General features: G+C 38.4%; 1 protein-coding gene across 1 annotated transcript in view; it reads right to left on the reverse strand.

Moving 5' to 3' along the window:
* Positions 1–22,714, reverse strand: part of ZNF215 (zinc finger protein 215) — a 32,007-nt gene that overhangs the window by 2,519 nt on the left and 6,774 nt on the right. The window contains 3 exon segments of the mRNA XM_063641160.1: positions 12,482–12,577; positions 12,896–13,037; positions 14,473–14,555. Of these exon segments, the coding sequence (XP_063497230.1) occupies positions 12,482–12,577; positions 12,896–13,037; positions 14,473–14,555 (321 nt within the window).

Below are 22,714 nucleotides of genomic sequence, written 5' to 3' on the forward strand. Positions count from 1 at the left end.
ATGTTAAAAGCAGGTTAGTAAATAAAATAGGACAGCTATTCTGGAATATTAAAAAAAGATATAGGGCTCGAGTAAAATATCATTACATGAACAAGGATGGGGGGTGGCATATCATATCATAATTCAAGTTATCGCTGGTTCATAACTAGTATATGAAGGCTCTGCCTAATATTCCTTCTTCTAGCATCTTGTTTATCCCAAGCTGTTTACCAATAAATATTCCTTTCTATAAAATGCCAATTTAATAATTTTAAGAACATGTCTGTATTCCCAGGCACCAAACCTTAACCTCCTAAAAGCAAACTTGCAATCATAGTGCCCACTCAATTACTCCCTACATATAACAAAGGCAAAAAGAATTCTAATATAAGGTAGCAGGAAGTCCTATTTCTGGGCTCAAAATAACTCCCGATTCCAACATTAGCGCTTTGATACTTTTCTACTGTACTTCCTAGAACTCAAAACTTTACCGCTCTAATTAAGATTGGGTCCCTTCCTTTCACCTGTCCTCATTTCTGTTTTATTTATGTTCTACTTCCTTTCTCAAAATTCCTCTCACTTAGCTTCTATATACTCTGTGTACTCTATATTCTAGCAATTTTTTAAAAATTAAATTTCACTGACTTTTTTCTTATAACTTCAAGTATGCCTAATAATTTTATTCTGCAACATTTATTGGTGACCAAATCATGTCAGCTTTGCACTCACATACATTACTCTTCCTTGTTTTCATCACTCTCTAGGACATCTCCACTTGACTATCATAGTCCTGTAGCTTAACAAATGAGAGACTGAAGTAATCTTCCATGTTGAAAAAACTTCAAAGTCTTCATTTTTGAGTCATTGCTTTTCTAATATTTATACTGGAGTCCATAAAAAAACTGAATAACCATTGTCCTTCATCTCCCATATCAAATCTGTGCTTTGGTTCTATTATTTTATAAAATTTCCTGTCTCTGCCTCACCAGTGTACACTGGGTGTGTGGGAGCAGATAGCTTGTTCCTTTAATTCACAGGTCTTCAGAGAGAGAAATGTCTTCCAAACCTGGACCTAATTTAGATGAGATCCTAGACTTCAACTTTGATGCCATAGTAGGTGAGACTCTGGGGGTCTTAGAAGACAGTAAATATATTTTGCAAGGGGGAAGAACACAAATATTTTATAGCCAGAGGACAGATTACAGTAGATGAAAATGGCTGCACATCCTTTGCCACACTCCCCATCCTGAAGTAGAGTTTATTCTGCTTCTCCTTCAATCTGGGCGGATCCAATGATTGCTAGGCCAATAGAATGTGGCAGAAGTGATACTATGCCACTTCTGGACCTAGCCTTTAAGGTGACAGCTTCTGATTTCTCTCAGGATGTTGCCTCTTAGAACCCAGCCACCTTGCTGTGAGAAGCCCAAGCCTCAAAGAGAGGCCACATGTAGGTGCTCTGGCCCATAAGAACAGTTAAGTTCCGAGAAACAGCCAGCATTAACTTCCACCCATGTGATGTGCCATCTTGGACATTCCATCCCATTTGAGCCCTGGAATGCTGCATTCCCAGCTAACATCGTATGGAACATAAGAACTCCTCAGTCAACTCACAAAATTTGAGAATAAAATGATTGCTCTTTTAAGTCACTAAGTTTTGGGTAATCTGTTAAAAGCAACAGATAACCAAAAACAGTGTTCTAGTAGTATTTATGTAATAGCAGAATTTCCAATTGCATTTCCCTAATTAAATCTTTGTTACTCATGTTTGTACAACTCATTTTTCATATAACTTCCTCACTCTTTTTTATTTTGTTATTTATTTATTTATTTTAGAGACAGGGTCTTGCTCTGTTGCCCAGGATGCAATGCAGTGATACAATCATAGCTCACTGCAGCCTCCAACTCCTGAACTCAAGCAATCCTCCAAACAGCTACAATTACAGGTATGCACCACCATGACCAGCTTATTTTTTGTAGAGATGGAGTCTTGCCATGGTGCCCAGTCTGGTCTTGAATTCCTGGCTTCAAGAAATCCTCCTGCCTTGGCAAAGTCTACATCATGATGGAGACAATGACATAGATCTTGTGGTCATCTTTAATCCAAATTAACTATTTGAGAAAATAAGTTACATTTATTGAAGTAAATTCTAGATTTATTATGTTTAGATGAGGAGATAGATGAAAGTAGAATATAATCAGAAAATGTTTCCTAGTTTTAGGATGGAAGAACATGTATAAAATGAACAGATATAAAACAATGGGGAAATACAGAGTTACATAAATTTTAAAAACTTGTGGCAGACACCATGAATAAAAGTAAAAAACAAAACTCTGAGATATCCCATTTTCCACAACTGTGATCCACAGAATTTATGTAAGATGTTAATACATTAAAAACCCCTACAGTTTTAATCAATAAAGCACATAAACAGCCCTTTACTAAATGACAACCCAAAAGGAATTTTTTTTTTTTTTTTTTGAGATGGAGTCTCGCTCTGTCGCCCATGCTGGAGTGCAGTGGCGCAATCTCGGCTCACTGCAAGCTCTGCCTCCCGGGTTCACGCCATTCTCCTGCCTCAGCCTCTCCGAGTAGCTGGGAGTACAGTCGCCCACCACCACACCCGGCTAATTTTTTCGTATTTTTTCATAGAGACGGGGTTTCACCGTGGTCTCACGCTCCTGACCTCGTGATCCGCCCGCCTCGGCCTCCCAAAGTGCTGGGATTACAAGCGTGAGCCACCGTGCCCGGCCCCAAAAAGTAATTTTTACCTTTCTTATTTAATATCTATCCATCTATCCTTTTTTCTCTGATTCCTATATGCACCATGGGCTGGAGATGTAAAGGCAGGGTAAAAAGAAACATTATGCCTACCCTCAAGGAACGCACAGCCTAATGTGGGAGACAAATATTCACAGAGATACATGTAAAATATAGTTGTGATAACTGCTGAAAGGAAGAGTAAGGTGCTGTACAAGCGTACAACAGAAAAACAGGAAGTCAGGAAAGACTTCCTTAAGGAAATGTGCACTTATTTGAGATCTGAGGAATAAGGGTCAATTAGGTAAAGAACGGGGGGAAGAGTGTTCTATGTCAAAAGCTGGGATGGAAGACAGTAAGCCACATTCCAGGGACAACCAGAATGTGTTCTCTTAGAATCATCTTTTCTCTGCTGCACACCAACACCTGTGAGAGTGCTTAGGACACAGTATATAGATGCTTAATATATATTTGATGTTGATTTGCTGAAAGTAGATAGGTGTGGCTTGAGTATAAAGAGTGAGGGGAGGATGTGGTGCAAGATGAAATTGGAGAAGTAGGCAGAGAATAGAATGTTGTGAAATAAACAATACTGAAATCAATATAGTACTTAAAAAATGCAGATCACAAAATCTGATCTCCTTGGTTGCAGTATGGTTCCAAGATTGGAGTTGCGGCAATAATAATAGAGCTAAGAAGTATGCCAAGGTGGTGGTTCAGGTGAGAGATGATGGTACCTAGAGTAGCAAAGCAGCACTGCAGTTGGACAAAAGTGGAGACATTCAAGAGACAATGGAGAAGTAAAATAGGAACAAATATTAGAGAAGTGAAGGAGAATAAGCTGTGTCAAGAATAGTTAAACTGTATCTTGTGTAACTAGGTAGAGGGCAGTGTCATTTACTCAGGGAATAATAGAAGAGTAGAAAGGGAAAAAAAATCAGACTTTGGTTTCATGGAATTTAAGGCATCTTTAAGATATCCCAGAGAAATGTCATAGCATATATAAATCTCCAGAGAAAAAGTCTGAGCTAAGGATATACATCTGTAAATCCCTATATATGTGAAATAATTTAAGTTTTAGTTGTGGATGTAATAAACTAGGGAAGAAAAGAGCAAGAAGAGAAGACAAAACAAGATTAAATGTTGACAAACTCTGAAATTTATCAGATAGCTAGAGAAAGCTAAGTCTGCAAAAGACAGAGATAGAATAGCCAACCAAAGAGGAAAATCAGAAGTATTACGAGAATCTAAAAATGTTTTAAGAAAGAGGCATAGTTGGGGTGGAGCCAAGATGGCCGAATAAGAACAGCTCCAGTCTCCAGCTCCCAGCCCCAGCGACACAGAAGACGGGTGATTTTGGCATTTCTGCTTGAGGTACCAGTTTCATCTCACTAGGGAGTGCGAAACAGTGGGTGCAGGACAGTCGGTGAAGCGCACTGTGCGTGAGCCAAAGCAGGGCAAGGCATTGCCTCACTCGGGAAGTGCAAGGGGTCAGGGAGTTCCCTTTTCTAGTCAAAGAAAGGGGTAACAGATGGCACCTGGAATATCGGGTCAGTCCCATCCCAATACTGCGCTTTTCCAACGGGCCTGGAAAATGGCACACTAGGAGATTGTGTCCCGCACCTGGCTCGGAGGGTCCTATGCCCACGGAGTCTCGCTGATTGCTAGCACAGCAGTCTGAGATCAAGCTGCAAGGCGGCAGCGAGGCTGGGGGAGGGGCGCCTGCCATTGCCCAGGTTGGTTAGGTAAACAAAGCAGCCAGGAAGCTCGAACTGGGTGGAGCCCACCACAGCTCAAGGAGGCCTGCCTGCCTCTGTAGGCTCCACCTCTGGGGGCAGGGCACAGACAAACAAAAACTCAGCAGGAACCTCTGCAGACTTAAATGTCCCTGTCTGACTGACAGCTTTGAAGAGAGTAGTGGTTCTCCCAGCACGCAGCTGGAGATCTGAGAACGGACAGACTGTCTCCTAAAGTGGGTCCCTCACCCCTGAGCAGCCTAACTGGGAGGCACCCCCCCAGTAGGGACAGACTGACACCTCATTCGGCCGGGTACTCCTCTGAGACAAAACTTCCAGAGGAACTATAAGACAGCTGAATTTCTGGTCTCACGAAAATCCGCTGTTCTGCAGCCACCGCTGCTGACACCCAGCCAAACAGGGTCTGGAGTGGACCTCTAGTAAACTCCAACAGACCTGCAGCTGAGGGTCCTGTCTGGTAGAAGGAAAACTAACAAACAGAAAGGACATCCACACCAAAAACCCATCTGTATATCACCATCATCAAAGACAAAAAGTAGATAAAACCACAAAGATGGGGAAAGAACAGAGCAGAAAAACTGGAAACTCTAAAAAGCAGAGCACCTCTCCTCCTCCAAAGGAACGCAGTTCCTCACCAGCAATGGAACAAAGCTGGATGGAGGATGACTTTGACGAGTTGAGAGAAGAAGGCTTCAGACAATCAAACTACTCTGAGCTACGAAAGGAAATTCAAAACAATAGCAAACAAGTTAAACACTTTGAAAAAAAATTAGACAAATGGATAACTAGAATAACCAATGGAGAGAAGGGCTTAAAGGAGCTGATGGAGCTGAAAGCCAAGTATTGAGAACTATGCGAAGATTGCAGAAGCCTTGGTAGCCGATGCAATCAACTGGAAGAAAGGGTATCGGTGATGGAAGACGAAATGAAGGAAATGAAGTGAGAAGGGAAGTTTAGAGAAAAAAGAATAAAAAGGAACGAATAAAGCCTCCAAGAAATTTGGGACTATGTGAAAAGACCAAACCTACGTCTGATTGGTGTACCTGAAAATGATGGGGAGAATGGAACCAAGTTGGAAAACACTCTGCAAGATATTATCCAGGAGAACTTCCCCAATCTAGCAAGGCAGGCCAACATTCAGATTCAGGAAATACAGAGAACGCCACAAAGATACTCCTCGAGAAGAGCAACTCCAAGACACATAATTGTCAGATTCACCAAAGTTGAAATGAAGGAAAAAATGTTAAGGGCAGCCAGAGAGAAAGATCGGGTTACCCACAAAGGGAAGCCCATCAGACTAACAGCTGATCTCTCAGCAGAAACTCTACAAGCCAGAAGAGAGTGGGGGCCGATATTCAACATTCTTAAAGAATTTTCAACCCAGAATTTCATATCCAGCCCCAAACTAAGCTTCATAAGTGAAGGAGAAATAAAATACTTTACAGACAAGCAAACGCTGAGTGATTTTGTCACCACCAGGCCTGCCCTAAAAGAGCTCCTGAAGGAAGCACTAAACATGGAAAGGAACAACTGGTACCAGCCACTGCAAAAACATGCCAAATTGTAAAGACCATCGAGGCTAGGAAGAAACTGCATCAACTAACGAGCAAAATAACCAACTAACATCATAATGACAGGATCAGATTCACACATAACAATATTAACGTTAAATGTAAATGGGCTAAATGCTCCAATTAAAAGACACAGACTGGCAAACTGGATAAGGAGTCAGGACCCATCAGTGTGCTGTATTCAGGAAACCCATCTCACATGCAGAGACACACATAGACTCAAAATAAAGGGATGGAGGAAGATCTATCAAGCAACTGGAAAACAAAAAAAGGCAGGGGTTGCAATCCTAGTCTCTGATAAAATAGACTTTAAACCAACAAAGATCAAAAGAGACAAAGAAGGCCACTACATAATGGTAAAGGGATCAATTCAACAAGAAGAGCTAACTATCCTAAATATATATGCACCCAACACAGGAGCACCCAGATTCATAAAGCAAGTCCTGAGTGACCTAAAAAGGGACTTAAACTCCCACACAATAATAATGGGAGATTTTAACACCCCACTGTCAACATTAGACAGATCAATGAGACAGAAAGTTAACAAGGATATCCAGGAATTGAACTCAGCTCTACATAAAGTGGACCTAATAGACATCTACAGAACTCTCCACCCCAAATCAACAGAATATACATTTTTTTCAGCACCACACCACACCTATTCCAAAATTGACCACATAGTTGGAAGTAAAGCTCTCCTCAGCAAATGTAAAAGAATAGAAATTATAACAAACTGTCTCTCAGACCACAGTGCAATCAAACTAGAACTCAGGATTAAGAAACCCACTCAAAACCGCTCAACTACATGGAAATTGAACAACCTGCTCCTGAATGACTATTGGGTACATAATGAAATGAAGGCAGAAATAAAGGTGTTCTTTGAAACCAACGAGAACAAAGACACAACATTCCAGAATCTCTGGGACACATTCCAAGCAGTGTGTAGAGGGAAATTTATAGCACTAAATGCCCACAAGAGAAAGCAGGAAAGATCCAAAATTGACACCCTAACATCACAATTAAAAGAACTAGAAAAGCAAGAGCAAACACGTTCAAAAGCTAGCAGAAAGCTAGAAATAACTAAAATCAGAGCAGAACTGAAGGAAATAGAGACACAAAAAAACCCTTCAAAAAATTAATGAATCCAGGAGCTGGTTTTTTGAAAAGATCAACAAAATTGATAGACTGCTAGCAAGACTAATAAAGAGGAAAAGAGAGAAGAATCAAATAGATGCAATAAAAAATGAAAAAGGGGATATCACCACCGATCCCACAGAAATACAATCTACCATCAGAGAATACTACAAACACCTCTATGCAAATAAACTAGAAAATCTAGAAGAAATGGATAAATTCCTCGACAAATACACCCTCCCAAGACTAAACCAGGAAGAAGTTGAATCTCTGAATAGACCAATAACAGGCTCTGAAATTGTGGCAATAATCAATAGCTTACCAACCAAAAAGAGTCCAGGACCTGATGGATTCACACCCGAATTCTACCAGAGGTACAAGGAGGAACTGGTACCATTCCTTCTGAAACTATTCCAATCGATAGAAAAAGAGGGAATCCTCCCTAACACATTTTATGAAGCCAGCATCGTCCTGATACCAAAGCCTGGCAGAGACATAACCAAAAAAGAGAATTTCAGACCAATATCCTTGATGAACATTGATGCAAAAATCCTCAATAAAGTACTGGCAAACCGAATCCAGCAGCACATCAAAAAGCTTATCCACCATAATCAAGTGGGCTTCATCCCTGGGATGCAAGGCTGGTTCAACATACGCAAATCAATAAATGTAATCCAGCATATAAACAGAACCAAAGACAAAAACCACATGATTATCTCAATAGATGCAGAAAAGGCCTTTGACAAAATTCAACAACCCTTCATGCTAAAAACTCTCAATAAATTAGGGATTGATGGGACATATCTCAAAATAATAAGAGCTATCTATGACAAACCCACAGCCAATATCATACTGAATGGGCAAAAACTGGAAGCATTCCCTCTGAAAACTGGCACAAGACAGGGATGCCCTCTCTCACCACTCCTATTCAACATAGTGCTGGAAGTTGTGGCCAGAGCAATCAGGCAGGAGAAGGAAATAAAGGGTATTCAATTAGGAAAAGAGGAAGTCAAATTGTCCCTGTTTGCAGATGACATGATTGTATATCTAGAAAACCCCATTGTCTCAGCCCAAAATCTCCTTAAGCTGATTAGCAACTTCAGCAAAGTCTCAGGATACAAAATCAATGTACAAAAATCACAAGCATTCTTGTACACCAATAACAGACAGAGAGCCAAATCATGAGTGAACTCCCATTCACAATTGCTTCAAAGAGAATAAAATACCTAGGAATCCAACTTACAAGGGATGTGAAGGACCTCTTCAAGGAGAACTACAAACCACTGCTCAATGAAATAAAAGAGGATACAAACAAATGGAAGAACATTCCATGCTCATGGGTTGGAAGAATCAATATCATGAAAATGGCCATACTGCCCAAGGTAATTCATAGATTCAATGCCATCCCCATCAAGCTACCAATGACTTTCTTCACAGAATTGGAAAAAACTACTTTAAAGTTCATATGGAACCAAAAAAGAGCCTGCATTGCCAAGTCAATCCTAAGCCAAAAGAACAAAGCTGGAGGCATCACGCTACCTGACTTCAAACTATACTACAAGTCTACAGTAACCAAAACAGCATGGTACTGGTACCACAACAGAGACATAGATCAATGGAACAGAACAGAGCCCTCAGAAATAATGCCGCATATCTACAACTATCTGATCTTTGACAAACCTGACAAAAACAAGAAATGGGGAAAGGATTCCCTATTTAATAAATGGTGCTGGGAAAACTGGCTAGCCATATGTAGAAAGCTGAAACTGGATCCCTTCCTTACACCTTATACAAAAATTAATTCAAGATGGATTAAAGACTTAAATGTTAGACCTAAAACCATTAAAATCCTACAAGAAAACCTAGGCAATACCATTCAGGACATAGGCGTGGGCAAGGACTTCATGTCTAAAACACCAAAAGCAATGGCAACAAAAGCCAAAATTGACAAATGGGATCTCATTAAACTAAAGAGCTTCTGCACAGCAAAAGAAACTACCATCAGAGTGAACAGGCAACCTACAGAATGGGAGAAAATTTTTGCAACCTACTCATCTGACAAACGGCTAATATCCAGAATCTACAATGAACTCAAACAAATTTACAAGAAAAAAACAAACAACCCCATCAAAAAGTGGGCAAAGGACATGAACAGACACTTCTCAAAAGAAGACATTTATGCAGCCAAAAAGCACATGAAGAAATGCTCATCATCACTGGCCATCAGAGAAATGCAAATCAAAACCACAGTGAGATACCATCTCACACCAGTTAGAATGGCCATCATTAAAAAAGCAGGAAACAACAGGTGCTGGAGAGGATGTGGAGAAACAGGAACACTTTTACACTGTTGGTGGGACTGTAAACTAGTTCAACCATTGTGGAAGTCAGTGTGGCGATTCCTCAGGGATCTAGAACTAGAAATACCATTTGACCCAGCCATCCCATTACTGGGTATATACCCAAAGGACTATAAATCATGCTGCTATAAAGACACATGCACATGTATGTTTATTGCAGCACTATTCACAATAGCAAAGAGTTGGAACCAACCCAAATGTCCAACAATAATAGACTGGATTAAGAAAATGTGGCACGTATACACCATGGAATACTATGCAGCCATAAAAAATGATGAGTTCGTGTCCTTTGTAGGGACATGGATGAAACTGGAAACCATCATTCTCAGTAAACTATCGCAAGGACAAAAAACCAAACACCACATGTTCTCACTCATAGGTGGGAACTGAACAATGAGAACTCATGGACACAGGAAGGGGAACAGCACACTCTGGGGACTGTTGTGGGGTGGGGGGAGGGGGGAGGGAGAGCATTAGGAGATATACCTAATGCTAAATGACGAGTTAATGGGTGCAGCAAACCAACATGGCACATGGATACATATGTAACAAACCTGCACATTGTGCACATGTACCCTAAAACCTAAAGTATAATATAAAAAAAAAAAAAAGAGGCATAGTTAACAGTGTAACTTGCTGCTGAGAATTCAAGTGAGATAAGGAATGTCTCAAAAATATCTACTGGAGTTAGCTACATGAAGTCATTAAAAACTTATCAACAACTGTTTCAGGTGAATATCTGGGGTAAGAGCTAAATTGAAATGGGGTATGGAATAGGAGGTGAGGAAATGAGAAATACAAGTATAAAGTACTTTGAGAAGTTTGGCTACAAAGAGGAGGTAAGAAAGAGAGTAATAGCTAGAGGAGGATGTAGGGTTGAAAGAAAACTAAAAAATCAGTAATGACCAGAAAAGATTAAAAAGCTGATGGAAAAATTAGACAGAAATGGTGAAAATATAAGTGAGAAAAGGTAGGGGCAAATGAGGTCCAAAGCACAACGGGAGTGGGGACAGAGGGTATTTACCTTAGAAAGGAAGAAAAGAGTAATTTGCCTATCAAATTAATAAAGAATTCAGGTAAATAATACCCAGTGTTTGCTAGGATGATGATAAAGAGATAATAATACTCTATTATTAGTGAGAGTATGAATTGGTATAACCTTTCTGTAGACAATTTAGCATAATATAAGACAACTAAATATATTTATACTCTTTAATGTCAAGTTCCTCTTCTAATAGGGTATCCTATGGAAGTTATCAGACATGCCTGAAAAATTGACAACAATCTAAATGTCCAACAGTGGAGGGGCGGGGGGAATGGTTAAATATATTATGATATAATTGAATATTTTATGGGAATTAGAAACCACATTTTCAAAGATTAGCGAAATAGGTAATCACGATGGTATGTTACATGAAAAGAGGATATAAAATGATGTATTCCTGATGAATTCTGGAAAAATTTTGAAAATTGTTCCACAATTTCAGAAAAGAAATACTCAGAAACCACAGAGATACAACATTACAAACAAAGAAAATGGCTTAAGAAAATGTTAATACTGCATAGCTCTGGATACTGAAGTAATGAGCAAGTTATATTCCTTGTTTTATTTTTCTACACTTACTAGAACTTTTTTTTTTTTTTTTTTTTTTGAGACGGAGTCTCGCTCTGTCACCCAGGCTGGAGTGCAGTGGCGCGATCTCGGCTCACTGCAAGCTCCGCCTCCCAGGTTCACGCCATTCTCCTGCCTCAGCCTCCCGAGTAGCTGGGACTACAGGCGCCTGCCACCGCACCCATCTAATTTTTAGTATTTTTAGTAGAGATGGGGTTTCACCATGGTCTCGATCTCCTGACCTCGTGATCCACCCGCCTCGGCCTCCCAAAGTGCTGGGATTACAGGCGTGAGCCACCGCCCCCGGCCTGTACTTACTAGAACTTATATTAATATCACAATTTTATTTTCTCTTACAAAGTATTAACAAGAATGAGGAATAAACAAAAATAAAGAAGACAGGGAGTTAAGGCAAAAGTTAAGAAATTCTCCAGGTGGAAGCTGAGGCAGGAGGATCACGAGCTCAGGAGTTTGAGGCCAGCCTGGGCAACACAGTGAGAACTCCATTTCCAGAAAATAAAATAAGTGATACAGTTTAAAAAAAAAAAAAAAAGGAAAAATGGAAAATTACTAGAAATCACTCTAGTATAAAGTTGACTTATTTTCTTTAAAATAAAGAATAACATTCAAAGTTAGGTGGGCTAATTTTCACTGATGTAGCACTTACCATGTACCATGCATGCACTGTTCTCTGTCGCCCAGGCTAGAGTGCAGTGGCATGATCTTGGCTCACTGCAAGCTCTGCCTTCCAGGTTCACACCATTCTCCTGCCTCAGCCTCCCTAGTAGCTGGGACTACAGGTGCCTGCCACCATACCCAGCTAATTTTTTGTATTTTTTAGTAGAGATGGGGCTTAACCGTGTTAGCCAGGATGGTCTCAATCTCCTGACCTCGTGATCCGCCCGCCTCGGCCTTCCAAAGTGCTGGGATTACAGGTGTGAGCCACCGCGCCCGGCCACACCATGCACTGTTCTAAGTGTACTAGGCACACCAACTCATTTAGTCCTTACAGTAACCTGGAGGTAGATACTATTATTACCTCTATGTTACAGATGAGGAAACTGGCAGAAAGGCTCTCTCAGGTCACACAGCTTTAACTGTCTGTTGTCCTGTCCCTAACCTTATATGACTATTTTACCACATAAGAAAAAGAACCTGTGAACAAAAGCCAATGGTGTCTTTTTCCCCCGCAAAGTTTAGGTTTTGCTATCTCCTTCCCAACTAACAATTCAAAGATTCGGTTGCACATTGTCTGTATATTTAAGAAACAGAAGCTTCTTATTATGGCCTCATATCTACCTGGTTCTTACCAAAAATAGTCTTCCTCGGTATTTCTTTCTCCATTATCCATCTTTTTTTCTTACTCTCCAACTTAAGGCTCTCAAATGGTTTGGAAAGTAGATGTGCTGTTGGTGAAGAAAATAAAAAGAACAACAACAAACATATATGACACTTCAGACATTTTTATAGAGAAGATAATTCTATCCCGACACAGTAATCTAAGCTGCTGAAGGTTAAGGCCAGAAGAGTACCATAGACTTGTGTATCTCTGGCTCAATATCAGAAAGGACTTTCATCCAGATGAGTCAGAAAATCTGCTACTGTGTCCAAAGGATATTAGCAAACCTGAACCCAGACCCAAAAGTGAACTTAGCCACTTCAGCAGTCCTATAGCTTTTAACAGCAGGAAGAGACTAATAAATGGACAGATTAGGTAAACATACAGAAACCACCTTTACGCAATGAATTCAGGTTCCTAAAGTTTTCCAGCATCACACTCCTGTATAGGTTCTTTACAGCAGAGTCCAGTTGCCCCCACTCTTCCTTGCTGAATTCCACAACCACATCTTTGAATGTCACTGGTTCCTAAAACATTAAGTTCCTTTTTAATCAAAGGTGTCACTCCCCAAAACACTACCAGAGAAGGAATGGATTTGAAGGAATAGGGTAGGAGCCAGAATACACCAGAAATTGATAGGACAATATTTGAGGACAATGTTTGAGGTTCTAAGTGATAAAGATCAAATTTTAGTAAGGTCCAAACAAATTGGTACTATATATACTCTGTTAGGGATACAAAAGGAAAGTGAAGTGCAGTCCTTATTCTAAAGTAGCTTACATTATGGTTGAGGGGGAAAAAAGACAACTGAAATAACTATGGAACAAAAAATTACTATGCCATACAAATAATTTACCTAAAAGGAGTTCAAAACAGGAAGAGTTTGTGGTAGTTCTGAAAGAAATTTGTAACGAAAATGTAGGCTCTGCTGGAAGGAGAGGTAGGGCATTTTAATTAAGAAATGCTGCCTGGATAACTCTTATCATTTGGGACTCACAGTTTAATGTCACTCATCAAATGGGCAAGATTGCCTGACTGCCCAAAGTAGCTTCCCTGCTAATCAGTTACTACTACATTATTTTCTGTGTAATAATTATTACTATCTACAATTACCTTATTTGCTTGTATTTGCCTGTATACCTCTACTAGAATGTGATCTCCACAAGGCTGGGATTTCGTTTTATTTATCAATCATATTTTCAGCCCTCAGAATAGTATCTGGCATATTATGCACTACATAAATTTTGGCTAATAAATAAATTCCCTCCTGTATCACACCATCAATTATTCCACTTCTCTCTCCAGCATCCTCAACCTTGTCTTTATTGGCATCTTCAATCACACTGAAATATATAAACATCTTCCTTTCATCTCCTTCAAGCCAGTCTTTATGAATAAGTTGTCTGCATTAATTTTGTCTGCTTCCTCACTTCCTCTTTCCTCAACACACCACAATCTGGATTAGGTTCCGATGCATTTTAGTATCTCCTTAAGTGAATAGACACTACTTGGGCTGTATTATTTTGACCCTTTAAAGCATTTCTCCCTTAAATATTCTTACCCCTTGGCCTCAGTGACATCATTTTCCTGGTTTTCCTCTACATCTTTTGGTCCTGTCTTTTTAGTATGCTTTGAGGTTTCTTCTACTCTTGCCTAGTAAGTGACATTGCTCTGGATTCTACTCTTGAGGCTTAATTCTCAACATTTTCTGAGTAGACTCTACATCTATAGCGTCTACAGATAAAATAGAAACTATATTCTTGAGGGAACAGATACACAGAGAGACTATATGGCTAAGAGTGTATCACCAACTAAAATAGGTCCAGTGCCCTGTGCGAAAATAAAAGTCTCGTGTTCTTGGATGGAACCATGTTTGGCAAAAGTTCAAAGATCAAAAAATTGAAAGCAGGTAATACTAAAAATGAGCATATATGTTCAGAAAAGACTAGAATCCTAATTCACCTGTGGTTTGCCTGTTCGTGAGCCAGCTTTCATTTTCTCCTTGATGCTCCCCATCTGCGGGGCAGAGTCCTTGCAGGGCATATCTGAGGAAGATGAAGGAAAATATTAGGGAGACAAGTTTTGCCCTGGAGCAACTTCTAATAATTGTAGTTGTTTTAATATGATATTCACAGGAATTATCCACAGAACTTTGAAAAAAATAATGTCAGGCCCTACCAGCAATCACAATCTTCAAAGGTCAGGCTTAGATCTTGTATTTTTAAAATATTTTAAATGTGATTCTGATATGCTACCAAGGGTTGAGATCTACTGAATCAGAAAAAGGGACAAAATAATATTTTCAGACCTCATCTATGCTTATAGCAGATTCCAAAAAATAACTAATTCTGTCATAACTAAAGCCTAACTACAGCATAGCCATCAGAGGCTGTAATTCTACTTGGAGCTTATAATATTTTATCCAACCAATCCCTTCTTCAAACACTCCAGAGAGAATTCTATTCAAGGATTGTTTTCCTGTAAGTTGCTCTGTGCTTACTATACATAGACCTAAGCAGCCTGTCTACCTTGAACTATTGCTTCTTTCAAAACATAAAATTCTGAGGGACAACCAATTGTCTTATCCAGCCATTCAGTGAGAAATTTATCCAAGGGCCACTCTGGAAGATTCATGAGTTACATCAGTGATCAGTGTCACACTGGTCTGTGAAGTTTTCACTGATTCAGGGTGAAATGAAAAGAGTAGAAACAATGTAGTAAGTTTGTTAAAACATTACATTTATTCAATATAAGAGACTTTATTTTGATGTTAAAATGTCTTCTAATATGTTAATTATTGATTTAAAAAATGTTTTTACTTAAAAAGAGTTGGCAAATCTCTATCATCTCCACCCCCATTTTTGAAACTTTTAATGACCTTTGAAACCCCCCAAAAATCTTAAAACCATGCAGTTACATAATAATCAGCATTAATTCTCCATTATAAATGTGTAATTGGGTTCAACAATTTAAACAACTGCATGGGGACTTCTTACAACACATCAGGGCAGTCCTGGTGGCTCACACTTGCAATCCCAACACTTTGGGAGGCCATGGTGGGAGGAATGCTTGAGCCTAGCATCCAACACCAGCCTAAGCAACATAGGGAGATTCCTTCTCTGCAAATAATAATCGTAATAAATTAGCCAGGTGTGGTGGTGTGTGCCTGTGGTCTCATCTACTTGGGAGGCTGAGGCAGGAGGATTACCTGAGCCTAGGAGGTAGAGGCTGCAGTGAGTGGTGTTCGCACCACCACACTCCAGCCCTGGTGACAGAATGAGACCCTGTCTGAATAAAAGCAAACAAAAATCCAAATTTCTCGCAACATACCATGTGAATGCTGCAAATATTATGGTCTGTTAACTTTTTTTTTTTTTTTTTAAAGAGGGTCTTGCTCAGTCCAGGCTGGAGTGCAGTATGGCACAATCACACCTCACTACAATCTCAAACTCCTGGCCTCAACCAATCCTCCTGCCTCAGCCTCCTGAATAGCAAGGACTACAGGCATGTGCCACCATGCTTGGATAATGGTTTTGTTTTTCTTTTCTTTAGAGACAGGGTCTTTCAATGCTGCGCAGGCTGATGTTGAACTCTTGGCCTCAAGTGATCCTCCTGCCTCAGCCTCCTGAAGAGTTGGGATTACAAGTGTGTGCCTGGTCCTGAGATCTGTTAACTTTACTCAGATCTATAACACTTTGTGGAATGTCAATCTGCTCAATTCCATAATCTTTAGGACAGTCAATACAATGTTGTTCCTTGTTCTTGACATTCTTGGAAATACTTGAGGTATCTTGGAAAGGTGCAAATCCCTCCAATCAGCTATCCTCTTATTTATTGCTCTCTCTGAATATCCTTTTCTTCCCTTACTTTTTCCCTGCTGACCTCCCCTTCTTGAACTTTTACCATCATGTTCTCTGAAACCCTCATTCCATTCAAAGAAAAATCTATATACATTCTCAAGTTCTTTACAGACTTTTCCTTCTTCCTTGCTAAATGGACTTGGCATCATCAAAGGCACCTTTTTCTATCCTCTAAGCACTACGATCTTGGAAATTATTCTGATCTACTTGTACCTCCCTTCCACTTCCTAGTATTTTCTCTCATGCAAAAATATTTCTTACTGGTTTATGCCATTTAGCATAAATGATGTTGTAATATATTAAGCTATTGCACATTCATTTTTTCAACACATATTTACTATCTCCTATGTGCGAGATATACAAATACCTGCCCTCAGAGAGCCTAGTGTATTGTGAATGACCAACACTAAAGTAATTGTACTAGGCCAATAAAAACTTTGGTTACTTGCTTCACATTGTTGCTTTTCACCCCAAATCCTGACAGTCTTTTAACAGGTTACTTCAACACAGACACAGACACCCCTTCCAGCAATCCAGACTGATAGACCTTTGACTTTCTTATCTCTAATGACCATCAGCAACCAATCTACTTCCTTGCTCATACTCTGGTCTTTATTACTTAGAACTATCCTGCCATGAGTATAAAATTGGATAAATCAATAGCTAAATGCATCTTCCTATCCTTTCAATTTTTACTTCCTTGCTTTTTGTATATTCTCCAACTTTTATCAGAGTCCCATTACACTACATTGATTCTTTAATTTTCTCCCATTCTATCATGGCTCTAGTGAAGTCACTTCATTCTCTGTTAAGCTTAGAATTTAAGTTTTAAAAAAGGTAAAATTCACATAATATAAAATTCACCATATTAGCTATTTTAAAGAATGCAATCCAGTGGTTTTTAATACATTCATAATGTTGTGCAATGATCACCACCATCTAATTCCAGAACATTTTCATTACCAAGAAAGAGCCCCATATTAATTTAGGAGTCATTCCCATACACTCCCTTTCCTCATACTGTCTCTACGAATTTGCCTATTCTGGACATTCCACATAAATTGAATCATATAGTATGTGACCTTTTGTGTCTGACTTCTCTCACTTAGCATGTTTTGGAGGTCCATCCATTTTTTTTTTTTAACATGTATCAGTACTTCATTCTTTTTTATGGCAGAATAATACTCCATTGTATGTATATAGCAAAGTTTATCCATTCATTAGTTGATGGACATCTGGGTTGTTTCCACTTTTTAATGTGAATATGTGTCTTCAATTTTCTGGGGTATATGGTAATTCTGTTTAATTTTTTGAGGAACCACCAAACTGTTTTTCACAGTGGCTGAACCACTTTATATTCCCAACAAAGATATACAATTCCAAACAATTTCTCCACATCCTAGCTAACCCTATTCTTTTTCCTTTTGTAATTATTATAGCCATCCTAGTGGGTGTTATTATGGTTTTGAGTTGCAATTCTCTAATGACTAATGATCCTGAACATTTATTCCTATACTTTTTGGCCATTTGTATATCTTCTTTGGAGAAATATCTATTCAAGTCCTTTGTCCATTTAAAAAACTGTTGCTTATCTTGTTATTGAATTGTAAGAGTTCTTTATATTTTCCTGATATTGGACCCTTATCAGATATATGATTTTCAAAATGTTTTTTCTTATTCTGTAGGTTTTTCGCTGCCTCCATGGTGTCTTTTGATGCACAAAAGTGCTAATTTTGATGGTCTATTTTTTCCTTTGTTGCTTGTATCTTTGGTGTCATAGCTAAGCAGTGATTACCAAATTTAAGGTGATAGTCATTTCTATATTTTCTTCTCAGAATTTTATGATTTTGGCTCTTATATTTAGACAATTGACCCATTTTGAGTTAATTTTTGTACATGATATGAGGTAAGGCCCCTACTCCAATCTTTTGCATATGGAAATCAAGTGGTCCCAGCAACATTTGTTGAAAAACTATTATCTTCTCATTTAATGCCTTGGCACCCTTGTCAAAAATTAGTTGGACATAGATGTATAAGTTTATTTCTGGACTCTTAATTCTATTCCAGTATGACATAGCTTTGATTATTGCAGCTTTTTAGTGAGTTTTGAAATTGAGAAGTATACATTCTAAAACTATCTTCTTTATGAAGGCAGTTTGACTATCTTGGGTCCTTTCCAATTCCATATGAATTTTAGGATCAGCTTGTCCATTTCTGACAAAAAAAAAAAAAAAGCAGCTGAGATTTTGATAGGGATTGCATTTGAATCTGTAGATTGCTTTGGGGAAGTATTATCTTTATGATATTAAGTTTTCCAATACATGAATGCAGGATTTACTTAGGTCTTTAACTTCAACAATGGTTTGTAGTTTTCAGCAGACAAGTCCTACACTTCTCTTTTATTTTTCACATATATAAATGAAATTATTTTCTTGCTTTCTTTTAAGGGTTGTTCATTGCTATAGGCACATAACCTATTTTTGTTGATTTTGCATCCTGCAACTTTGAATTTATTAGGTCTAATAGTTTTTTACTGGGTTCTTTAGAATTTTGGCTATATAAGAGTATAACATCTGCCAGTAGAGATAGTTTTACTTCTTCTTTTCCAATCATGATATCTTTTCTTTTTTTCTTGCCTAATTGCACTAGCTAGAACGTTTAGTATGACATTGAATAGAAGTGGCAAGAGTGGACATTCTTGTTTTGTTCCTGATTCTAAGAACAAAGCTTTCACTTTTTCATCAAGTTTATCAAGTACAATGTTAACTGTGGGTTTTTCATAAATGCCCTTTGTCAGGTTGAGTGAGTTCACATCTAGTCCTTTTTTTTTTTTTTTTTGGTCATAAAAGGGCACTGGATTTTGTCAGATGCTTTTTCTGCATCAATTGAGATAATCATGTAATTTTTACCTTTTCACTGTATTAATATGATGTACAGCACTGATATATTTTCATTTGTTGAACCATACTTGCATTTCTGGGATCAATCCCACTAAGTCATTTTGTATAGTCCTCTTAAAATGCTGTTGATTTGGTTTGCCATTTTTCTTTTGTTGTGATGTCTTTGTCTGCCTTTGGCATCAGATTAATACTTGCCTCACAGGATAAGTTAAGAAGTGTTCCTCCTATTTTCTGGAATAGTTTGAGAATACTGGTGTTAATTTTTCAAAAGTTTAGTAGAATTCACCAGTGAAGCCATATCATGAGTTTTCTTTGTTGAAAGTTTAAAAATAACTAATCCAGTCTTTTGTTATTGGTGAGTTGAGTTCAGATTTTCTGTTTCTTCTTCAGTCAGTTTTGGTCATTTGTTTTTGGAATTTGTGAATTTCATCGAAGTGCATCTAATTTGTTGGCATTTAATTGCTCCTAGTATTCTCTTATGAGCCCTTTCATTTTATGCAAAGTCAGTAGTATTGTCCCCACTTTTCCTGATTTTAGTAATTTGAGTCCTTTTTTTCTTAATCAGTGTAGCTAAACCTTTGTCAATTTTGCTGATCTTTTCAAAGTACCAACTTTCAGTTTTGTTGGTTCTATCATTTTTGTGTGCTCCACATCATTTATCTTTGTTCTAATTTTTTTTTCTTTCTTCATCTGGCTTTTAGGTTTTCTTTTTCTAGTTCCTTCAGGTGGAGGACTATCTTTTTAATGTAGGCATTTATAGCTATAATTTGAGCCATGCCTTCACTGTATAAGTTTTGGTATGTTGTATTTTTGTTTCCATTTCTCAAAATATTTTTTCATTTCCTTTGTGCTTTCCTTTTTGACCCATTGATTATGTGACTGTTAATTTCCACTTATCTGTGAATTATCCAGATTTCCTTCTGTTACTGATTTCTAATTCTGCTATAGTTGGAAAAGATACTTCATGAGATATCAATCTACTTAAATGTACTGAAACATGTTTTTTAGTCTAACATTTGGTCTATCCTGGAGACTATTGCATGTATACTTGAAAATGTATCTTCTGTTGTTTTTTGGGTAGAACGCTCTGTATATTTGTTAGTTCAAGTCAGTTTACAGTGTTTCTCAAGTCTTCTGTTTCCTTTTTAATCTTTTTTCTAGTATTCCTATTAATAAAAGTGGGGTGAAATCTCCAATTATTATTCTTGATCTACTTCTCTTTCAGTTCTGTATTTGCTTCATATATTTTGAGGCTCTAACTGTTGTAGTTATTGCTCATTTAGTAACTTTTGAACTAATTTTGTAAACTCTATATTCTATGTTATGTTTACCTGCATGAATCTGTTCCCTCAGCTTACTGGTCAGCTTCTGATACCACAGAGATTTTCTTAAATGCCTTGAAACATAAAAACAATATCAAAAACAAAAACCATCACCTGGTCTCTGCAGATGCATTGTGTGTATTAGGACACACTCACTCAGACACTTTTAACTCTATGTTATTCTTCACTTCTTTCTTGTGTAGCACTTGAAGATCAGCTAGAGATAAGAGTTAGGGCTTTCTCAGGTCTTTCTGAACATGTTTTCAGTCTTCCAGATTTTCAGATATATGTACGAGCTTTCAAAATCCCTTATTCCCTCAAAGCATATCATTCTCCAGCATCCCAACTGTTATTTATTATCTCAGACAGCAGTAGCTAATACATTTTCCATGAAATGTTTTTGAAAAATACCCCCAGGTAGCCACCTCAGTTCTGAGTGACTTTTGAACTAGGTAAAATAAGGGCAAGCCCTATGAGCAGGTTTTTCAGAGAGCCACCAGACAAACCAAAGAAACAACCAAAAGCCTTTCTTCAGTTCTGTATTACCCTGCAACCTCTCATTTGCCTTTTCTGCTAGATTTCTCAAGAATAGTCTATAATGATCAAATTCCCACCTCATACCTATTTTTTTAAATCCACATGATGGGCAGAATAGCAGCCCACAAAGATATCCATGTCTTAGTCCTTGGATACATAGCAAGAGAGACTGCAGATGTGATTAAAGTCAAGGACCTTAAAATGAGGGAGATCATCCTGAATTATTCAGGTGATCACAACCTAATTACATGAATTCTGAAAAGTAAGGAACCTTTTCCAGTGTGGTGAGACAGTGAGAAGCACCATGAGTGAGCAAGAGCTATGACAACAGAATAAAGTGTTAGAGATGTGGCAGTGTGAAAAGGACTTGGCCCATTGTTGCTAGCTTTGAAGACAGGGGAAGGGGAACATAAGCCCCAGAAAGAAAACGGTACCACTATTACCTTGATTTTAGCTGAGGGAGACCCATGTTGGATCTCTGATCTACAGACTTGTAGAATACATTCATGTTGTTTTAAGCCACCAAGTTTGTGGTAATTTATTATAGTAGCAATAGAAAACTAATACAACTCACTACAAATAAGCACCCCTCAAATCCGCTAAAACTGCTCAAACTAAACCTCAAAATTCCTCCTAATCAACAATTTCAATGAATTATTTTTAATATTCATCTTAATAGGACCTTTTTGTTATACCATTGTTGAACATTCACTTCTTGAAAATTTCTCCTTTCTTAACTCAGATACCAATCTTTTCTGGTTCTCTGATTTCCTACATTATTACTTTCTAGGCTGCTTATCAGGCTTCTCTTCTTTTGTTCATTAAGAAAATTTTTAGACAAAGACTAAATATAACCACAATACCAACATAATCACTGTCCCCAATCAATAATTCCTCATCAAATATCCAGTTCATGGCCTCATGTCTTATAAGGTCCACACATTCACGATTTTAAAAACTTAAAATATGCATAACTAATCTCTATATCACTTTGCTATACTCCTCCCTATTCCCTTAAAAACTGGACTGTCTTATAGTTTCCTAGTCTGGATTTTACACATGGTATTATCACAGCATAGTTTAACATGTTCCACTATCCTCTGTATTTCCTGTAACTGAGAGTTACATCTAGACCAGCTTTTTTTATCTTTTTTTTTTTTTTTCTGAGAGGGAGTCTCGCACTGTCGCTCAGGCTGGAGTGCAGTGGCGCCATCTCGGCTCACCACAAGCTCTGCCTCCCGGGTTCACGCCATTCTCCTGCCTCAGCCTCCCTAGTAGCTGGGACTACAGGCGCCCGCCCGCCACCACGCCCGGCTAATTTTTTTTTTTGTATTTTTAGTGGAGACAGGATTTCACCGTGTTAGCCAGGATGGTCTCGATCTCCTGACCTCGTGATCTGCCCGCCTCGGCCTCCCAAAATGCTAGGATTACAGGCGTGATCCACCGCGCCCGGCCTAGACCAGCTCTTAAATATTGATGCTCACTAAGGATTTGTATTTCTCCTACTTCTCTGTTCATACATATAAGCTTCCAAATCTTCTCTTTCTGAACACTGAAGCTTGTTAACTATATATTGGTTTATTCA

The sequence above is a fragment of the Symphalangus syndactylus genome, chromosome 6 (genome assembly GCF_028878055.3).
Source record: "Symphalangus syndactylus isolate Jambi chromosome 6, NHGRI_mSymSyn1-v2.1_pri, whole genome shotgun sequence".
In the NCBI taxonomy this organism is placed as follows: Eukaryota; Metazoa; Chordata; class Mammalia; order Primates; family Hylobatidae; genus Symphalangus; species Symphalangus syndactylus.